Genomic DNA, 9,147 nt, shown 5'->3' on the forward strand with positions numbered 1-9,147 from the left:
GACTATCCGCGCGCTTTCTCGTTCTGAAATGACGTTCCCGTCCTCTTGCTAAATCACTCTAATATGCACGCAGCCTACGTCATCGGTACGAGCGCGCGCAATTCACGAGGCATTCTTTTAAAGGAAATAAAAAAAACTCCTCAAGCATTGTTGAGTTATAAGAAGCACTCGAGAAGTGCCTTCGGCTCGTGCTCCTCCGCACTTTTCTCGTGTTGTTAAAAATTCTCGCCTGCTTATATAACTCAAAAATGCACTCGGCGCGCTTTTTATTTCTTTAATAATTCACTTCAAAAAAGCATTTAAAAAATCAAGCAGACGAAATTTGGATGGTGCGCGCTCTGTTTGTAATTTGCACACGTTTTACAACGTTGCTCCGGTTTACATAAAAAAAAAAAAATTGGACTCCTCTTTAGCCAATCAGAAGCGCGTAACTTTTTCACGTATATTATAACTCACTTGACAGAACGACTTGATCTTATATATAGTGTACTGGCGGGTCTTTCTTCTTTTAAGACGACATAAAAAAACGGACGCTAAAAAATGTCTTTACATGGTCCAGGTCACGAAGACATCATTTGGTTTACCCATCGTTTTATTGTATTTTTTCCAATTCCGAAGCAAAGCTATCAATGGAGTGAGGTTTGGAAAGCTTTCATTGTAAAGGGATGAAATTATGAACCAGAAGAATACAAGTCCTAAGTTTCGATGTTTTAGAGTGTATTTTTTTTAGGAATAAAGTTTCTGTATTCTAATTGCCTCACTCATAGCACACTCTGTGCATGCACGTTTCAAGTAAATATTCCTCACTAAGATTTAAAATGAAAATTACAATGTTGTATTTCCATGGTTAAAATCGATTGACCAAACTGTGATGTATACATTCTAAAATGATACTTGCGCTAAAAAGATAAAATTAAATATCTTTTCATTTGTGAAAATTTGGAAGACTAATATATAATGAAGTACCGATAGCTTTTCAGGGGATAACTGATCAGTTCTTACAATATGCTATGGTATAACTGACCGAATATTAAGAACTACAAGACCCAAATATGAACGCTGCCGAGGAGGCAAACAAGAAAATGTAATAAAGTTCTCTCGATTATGTAAACTTTTGGAGACGTTTTAATCGAATTAACTTCATTCCCCAAATGACAGTTTGTTTCCAACTCTGTAGACCAAACAATTTTTTTTCTCTTTATTTCAGAATTGTGCTTCTCTGTAACACTTGTGTCAGGTTTTTTTGACTCCCGCCAGTATGAGCTAAAATCACGTTTCGTAAGATATTACTAACAGGAAGTAGGCTCTCGTCCCATCGAAACATTTAAAATTCTAGTATTTACAATTTAGCAACTTTGATCCAAGAGTTTTGCTTACAAGGAAGAGACTCACAGCTGTACAAGAATTCATTGGTTGAACTGAGTTCAACAGAGAGGAAGGTAAAAGTAACAAAATGCAAAAAATCAAAATGGTCCGATACAAGATCTCGCGAAGTTTCCAAGACTAAGAACAAATGAAGAACCTCGTTTTATTAATGCAAAATGCTACCCAAACATGCTACATTGACATAACTAGTGTGACTTGGACGTGTCGACCAATGAACTCTTCTACGTTCCAGCTCTAACGGTACATAGTTTCCGAACAGTTACCTGCCTCATTTCTGACAACCTTAACGTAATGACAAGCACAAAAAATTTTATACCCTTGTTTCCATCGACACTGACGTAGGTAGCATAAATGTATTGAAAGGAATTTTGTGTGTCGCAATCAGTTCTTATATGGTGCGTGTGCTGATTGCAATGGATTGCACTTAAAAAATGTAGTATAAGTTTGGCAATTTTGAAAAACCGCCTTTGGAAGCTTACTCGAATGACTTCAATCTATAATCCTGAACAAAATCTACCGGGAGTTTTTACAGCTATGGACTTTTCAAAGAGAATATATTGAGTATTCATAGCTTCAACAGATATTTCAACAACAAAAAAGAAGCATTCTAAGATATGATTGCTAGCATCTACAGCAAAAGACTTTCATTTTTTAAAAATGTCGCGGTAATACAACATAATAAGTGGATGATATGTGTAACATTGTTTGCCACGCGCATAAAATTGTTTTATAAGACTTTTCTACTGTTGCTATAAACAGAGTGAGTGTGCCTATCGATGCTAACACAAAGCAAGTGCTCCTCAAAAGAAGCATGCAACATCAAAAGCTGTTAAACCTTACTGTATAGTCACAAGGTGACTATCTGCAAAAACCTGAAAAACGCTTATCCTTTGTGCCCTTACTTTCCCTTCAGTTGTTTTTCCCTAAATGGTGAGGACAAATGATATCTCCTTTAAGGTCATCAAAATTAATGTGACCCCAACCACCAGATCTCTTATCAACTAGTCTGACTTGCGCGTATTGTCCGATGAATTCTTTTACATCCCAGCTCTTACGGTACATTGTCTCGTAACAGTGGCCTGTCTCATTTCTGACAACCTGCAAGTAACCACAAACATAGCAAACAGTTTTAAACCTTTGTTTCGATGAATGCTGATATAACTGTCATGACCGTATCATACATTTATTCAAATCAAGAGCAACCTATCATTAGAATCAAGACATCAATGAAATCAAGACATTACCGTATTGAATGTACTGATTGCAATGTTCAATGTGCGCCAGATGCGAGCTCGGTTCCCTCGTGGAACCTCTCTTGAGGAAACTCAGAATGAGCTATTTTCAGGGAAACCATCATTTATCCTGATGATGATCTAATGTCGAAAACGTTTGGATTTTCATTTTTTAACATATATTTTTTCCTTGTAAATAGTTTCTTGCAACCTAAACAAATCTCATGGATATCGCGAAGCTCAAAATAGTTTCGCAATTTGGAAAGGCCAAATCTCTGATTATTTAAAAAATCTACCCAGGCTGTTTCAAAAGAATCAAATGAAACATGATGGTCAAAGTAAGTAATCTCACCTGGTTGTCGACAATAAGCTCCGCACGAATATCACTGATGGTACATCCTCCACCGATGAGAAACGAGATATCTCTGCCAACGATACGGAAACAAGGAGAAATGAGAGTTCCCTGGGGTAGATCGGCACCATCTGGGTTAAGCCGTCCTGCGGCATCTTTCTCACTGGGTCGATACTCCAACCCCCCTATCCACCAGTCCCCTTGCTGCTGGGCGCTTTCTCTGTTACGTTCTGCTGGATTGTCACCAAATGTCGGTTGGTGAATGAAAGCTGTGCCTGTCATTTCCCATCCACCAATTCCATCTTCAAAGTCAAAGCTGCAAGCTGGTGAGAAAGAAAAAGAGGAAATTTTTATCCCTCAGAATACTCTACGACTATCATTCGATATCATAAATTCCCCCTTACAGTTCTGTATCTACCTTTATTGCAGTGTGCTCCAGTGAACCCTGAAAGACATTTGCAGCGAAACCCTTTATCAGTGTATCCAGCTTGACACGTGCCATTGTTTGAACATGGATTGCTGCTGCAGGGATTCTGTTTAAAGACAAAATGGATTATCCCTTATTTTGTTATCATCCTTGGACTTTCGAGATTCTTAAAGAGTCAAATCATACCAATACCAAGCATATGCCTTCCAATCATCGCACCCGATAGAAAACCGTTATAATCCTTTTCTCCTAATCCCTTGCGCGAGTAATTTCAGATGGGAATTACTGGATAATTTGTTGTTAATGCTGATGTTTGAAGCGTTAGTCTTTCGTAAAAGCATTGCAAATGTGTGAATTTTTTGCCCTTTGCCCTCACGATGTACTTACGCTACAACCGTCAGCCCTAGAGGGAAATTTATCTTGTATTACCAGGCCTCCTCCTCCACCGACACAGCACCACAGTTTATTGAGAAACTTACTCACTTTAAAAGAAGGAAACAGCTGACTAAGAAATCGCCCATCTTACCTCAATAGCGAGATAAATGTGACCATTTTTACTTTGTGGAACAGGTGGGCTTTGGTCTCCCTTCGAAGGATGATCCTGATTCAATTCGCAGGTGAAGTTTCCTCCCACCTTGGGTCCAAAGTTCATGGACACACAGCTAGGTTCCATATAACACATTTCATTACAGCTCCCCTGATGTGAAACCTCTTCAGTTCTGATGACATTGCCCTCTATGACTTTGTTGTGTATTGGTGTTTGGAAAATAATGGTGCGACATTCGTCATCTGTTTAAGCATTGAATATCTGGTTTATATTCACAGTTGAATATATGTCACTTGTCAAGGGGAAGGTCGTCCTAGATAGAACTATATCCCAAGCCTCGAGCACCAGAGGGCACAACTTTTCTCTTTAAGAATCGATCTTGGTAGATAACGTTTTTATTTTGTCTAATTGTAGGTATTTTTTTTTTGTTCGTTGCGTGGAGATGTTTTATAGAGACGTAAATGTAATGATATTTCGTCAGACTATTGTCTTCTATAAACAGTTAAAATCGTTCTATTAATATGAATATGATCTGACGCAGATTTGTAATATTTTGTTATCTGACAATAATTTAGAAAGTGTAAGATAAGCAAATTAATTCTAAAACAAAAGAAAACTTAAAAAGCATTTCTACCCACTTATCAGCAAGCATCTTCGCCATTTGCCAAATATAGCGAAATCAAGAATTTTTCCCCTTCAAATTCTCTATGTTTACGTCAAAAATTGATTTTACTTTAAGTCCCTCGTACTTCTTATTCTAATCCATTATCTTCTAGTTTTTCAAAGAAGTAAGTAACCATTTGGTGGCATTTGAAACACATTTTTGATGCTTTAGAATCAATTTACCTGAACAAAACCCTCCAGCTCTCGTGACTCCTTCTTTGCAGGTGCAGCCATAAGAGTGATCAGTCTTTATGCACCTCGCATTCACACCACATACTTTGCTGTCATTAGTGCACTTGTTAATATCTTCAAAGGAAAGTTGTCAGGTCAGGAAAAATTTATCGCCAGGGAGGAGGTGGGGGGTAAGTGGGGGTGTGGGATCATTTTTGGGGGAACTACATGTTTTTCAGGGAAGCGGAGTGAGGATAAGTCAATTAACTGCCAATCAATTGCTAATGGGCAGGGGGGGGGAATCTTAAGACTATAGCAGAGCCTTCAGGGTTGATCAGGTAAATTCTATCGTGACTTACTCAAATTTCTCAAAACCCACCTCCCAATATATGGTATTGCAAGGGGGTCCTGCATCTCTTTCTTTTTTAACAAAAAAGGACCGAAAAATGTCCATTTTAGGATTAATTTTCTACGCATAAGAGGAGGCTTGACTATAGTGAGACCCACATGCAGACCCACAAAACAGCCCAAAGAGGCAATACTACACTGTTGGTGCAAGGTGCATTCATCCTAAATTCAATTTTTATGAGCAACATTGACAAAAAATGTAATACCTGTTTTTAATTTACCAACGACTATGGTAGGCGAAGCAGCAGTACTTGATACCGTTGGTGGTAACACTGGACAAAAAAAAAAGTCAATGAGAGAAAATAAAGTAAAAGAAACAAAGGAAGGAATAGATTGACAAATAAAAAGACAGAAAAAACAAAAGTGGGATTGAGAGTTCATTATTTTTCAGTGTGTGCAAGAGAACTTTGATGGTATTACCAGTTGGCTTCGTGGAGATAGTTTTTGGCAGGGTTTCAAGCGAACTGGAAGACTCTAAAAGGAATAAGCAGCAAAGGGTGAATTGAAAATATCTCCTTCAAATTGTCTGGCTTCAAACTGGAAGGGTTAAATATAACCGGTTGCTCAAATAGAAATTTGGACTTGGAGTTTCTAGATGAAAGGAAAATAATACATTGGTGATACATAATTCGACTGATTGAGTAAACAAAGTGTCAAACAAGCCGGCAGCTTAGTTGGGTCTTTATTTCTCGTCAACTATCAAGCAATAGAAATCTGGAGTTCGTAATCTGCTGGTTGTTAATTGCTGCATGCTGTCAATTCATTCTTTAACAAAAGGAGCGACAAAAATGTTATGATACAAGTGACATGATAAATGTGGTTATTTTTACAACAGGTAGCTTGTAAATGTTTTATGGAGGTCATTGCGACTTCTTCGGGGGAAATGAAAATTGATCGATTTTTTTTTATGCGGAAAAGGGAGGCTACATGCAATTCAAAATATTTGCTTCAATATTTATTGACAGAGAATCTGTATTACCGTTCATTTTCGTGGAGGTATCTGCCTTATGTGGAGTTGTACTGGGCAACTCTAGAAAAAAAAAAAAGAAAAAAAGAAAAAAAGAAAAAGAAAGAAAGAAGCCGCTTGATTTCGTAACAAATTATTTCATTTATTTATCGTGATGAATACGCCCTTGCTATGAAATTCAATACTATAGTTGCATCTTGATGTTGCCAGCTCCATTATGAAACATAACCATTTTCATATTTATTCCCAATCCTTTTCAGGCGACAACGTCGCCCGTATTTGCATTATCTATTGAACGCCACTAAATTGAAACATCCCGAGGAGAAATAAGTTTCACATTCAGTAAAATAACAAAGATATAGAAAACAGTTAGTTCTATTACCAATAGGGTTTGTAGAGGTTTTTGGCTCATTTGGAGTTGAATTGGGCAACTCTGGAAAAAAAGAATGAGGAATAACTGGTGAACCTGTTGGAGGAAACTTCTTTATCATTATTATTATGATTATTATTTTCATGAAAATTTTTTTAACCGAGCATGTCACCGAAAAAAAAAATGAAATGTAAGGCAAAGGTAGATAAAAATGGCAATTCAAGAAAAAATATTCCTAGACTGCTTTTCCGTAACACTCGATACAAAAACGCTCTTTATATTCTCTATCGATATTGTTGTTATTCAACGTGTTTTTATGTAGGATGCAATGTTATCAAGCACAAGCTTCCTCTATTTCGTTTTAACATTTCCGCCATCTTTTGCCAAAAAAAAATCGTTAAGTGCTCTGCTTCGGCAGCTTTACCGTCCACCTTTTACTGGATTAAGAATAGCTGAGTCATGTTACCTTTACCTACACACCGGTAGCCTTTATCCGTGAAGCCATTTTGACAAGACTGATGAAGAAGGCAGGGATTCTTCACACAAGTGTTCTAAAAATTTAAAATACAACCATGCAGCAACCAACCAGTTTCTGGGAGGAATAGGCTCGAATCCCGTCTAAGCCTGATTTTTTTTTCCCCACAGGTTTCTACTCTGCAATCGCTTAGATCTTAGCTAACCTGCGATGACCACTGCTTTGTTCGAATTCGAAGTACTTGTTTGTCATGGGTTCGCTCCATTTGTTTTAACAAATTACTGAGGTCTTACGCTGAGCTTCGCAAATTTCCTAACATGGCCTGTAAAGTGCTCTAAAGTCCGGCAAGCTACATACGATACGATGCATACGAATGGATAGAAAGAAGTTTATGCTAAAGTGAAAAATATGACAAAAAAAACATATATATATATATATATATATTACATGCATAATGATAGCAAACGCGCTATATATTGATTCCATTATATCATATCGAACGCGTTCAATAAATTTTCTATGCAAAATAAGGCTGGAAGAATTATTTCCCATCATGCTAGTGAAACTAACCTCAGTCGAGTGATAGGTGAAGCCATCTTTTGGCTTGAGCGCCTCAGAGTGCATCTCATGATCAGAATCACTCAGTTCACACAAATAAGCTCCATTGTTTCCCGAGGGACCAATATTGAGAGAAACACAGTTGTGTTCCTGAAAGCACCTCGCTTTACAGTCACTTTCTCTTTGTACCTCGAAGCTCTTGATAACGAAACCTTGCAAAGAAAAATCTTTCAAATCCGGCTTAAATTCCAGAATACGACAATCACCTGCAAAGATTCGCGAATTTTGATATTTTTCACACTCCCTTATTTTCATGAAAAATAAAAAAAATAAAACAAAACAGAACAAATCAAAGCAAAAGAAAGCAAAACAAACCAAACTAGTAATATATCTATATAAACAAAACATAGATTAAAAAAAATTAAAAAATACACAAACAATAGCCAAAAATTAAGTTATTTGTAGTGGCTCTTTCAAGCTGTGGAAGTATATAAAATCGGGGCACATGTTCATTACATTTTTATCTCACGCTAATCAATACTTTTGAAGATTGACCGTCGCAATTTCAAACTTTACATCTTTTGCAAACTAAGATGATGTTCAGCTATTGTCGGTTAAATTTGTTCTTTTCAAACACACACACACACACACACAAAAAAAACCCAAATGCATTCTCTACATGATTTTTAACTGAAGAAGCAATGTGTATACTCTCAATATCAAGAAAATAATGAAAACGTAAAAGCAAGAAAAAGAAAGTAGAAGTGGTAGTAGCTTGATATGTGACTGCAACTGTTAAAACTAAGGGCAGTTAAGTTATGAGTTTCTTTTCCTGAAACGAGTAAAAGTTCTTGTTTGTGGAAAGGACACGTGCGTCATCATAGATTATCTTCTGTTGACGATCTCTGCTTCCACAGCGATGATATTCAGTCTTAAAATATCTGTTCAAAGCTAATCCCTAACTGATGTCAAACATTTCCCATGATTAAAGCCGGGTTCTCTGCGAAAAAGACTCCTAAAACTCCGATTACCTAACGTGTATAAATACGAATTTAAGCTGTATTTCGACTCAACACAAAAGTTGGTTAAATATTTGAAGCGCATCATACCGTCTTGAGCTACAGTCTTTATGCAAAAGTATAGCTGTAGAATAAAAATGAGGCGACACATCTTGAGAAAGAAAGCATGTGGACCAGTCTTGAGAACAATTCTACCTGCTTAATTCAAAGACTTTGTTTTAAAACACTTTTTCTTTGTATCAAATTGCATTTTCATTTACCAATGAAAAAATGCTGCTATAGTGACAAACTACCATACACAATAGATTAATAAGATGGTGGTGTCCTCTTGATATGCAATATGTGTTACAACATTTAATTTTTGATTTAGTTTATTGAAATATGAATATAAAAATTGTATTGCCTTGGCACTGGCTATAAATAAGAAATGGTCTCTCCAGTGAAATCCCTGTTGGAGCTCTTCGCTCTTTTGTGCGATATATCAGGAGGTTTTCCCCAAATCGAATTTGATCTAATTTGCTTTTAGCGCATGAGTTTTACCACGTGGTTTGCAAACATGACGAAAAAGATGA

The 9,147-nt window shown here is 36.9% G+C and overlaps 1 protein-coding gene across 2 annotated transcripts; it reads right to left on the reverse strand.

Annotated features, from left to right (window-relative positions):
- Nucleotides 1–974: 974 nt before the first annotated feature.
- Nucleotides 975–8,738, reverse strand: LOC131771229 (neurogenic locus notch homolog protein 1-like). Of its 2 annotated transcripts, none has more exons than XM_066172778.1 (11): nt 8,666–8,738; nt 7,569–7,822; nt 6,996–7,074; nt 6,536–6,586; nt 6,166–6,216; nt 5,393–5,458; nt 4,791–4,913; nt 3,924–4,186; nt 3,389–3,503; nt 2,971–3,293; nt 975–2,484 (listed from the first exon to the last, which is right to left on the reverse strand). In XM_066172778.1, the coding sequence occupies exons 1-11, from the start codon at nt 8,724–8,726 to the stop codon at nt 2,296–2,298; spliced, it is 1,575 nt and encodes a 524-aa protein (XP_066028875.1). In that variant the 5' UTR covers nt 8,727–8,738; the 3' UTR covers nt 975–2,295. The 2 variants fall into 2 exon arrangements, with proteins under 2 accessions (XP_066028875.1, XP_066028874.1); XM_066172777.1 differs by having other exon boundaries at nt 6,990–7,074.
- Nucleotides 8,739–9,147: the final 409 nt, after the last annotated feature.

The sequence above is a fragment of the Pocillopora verrucosa genome, chromosome 9 (genome assembly GCF_036669915.1).
Source record: "Pocillopora verrucosa isolate sample1 chromosome 9, ASM3666991v2, whole genome shotgun sequence".
NCBI lineage: Eukaryota > Metazoa > Cnidaria > Anthozoa > Scleractinia > Pocilloporidae > Pocillopora > Pocillopora verrucosa.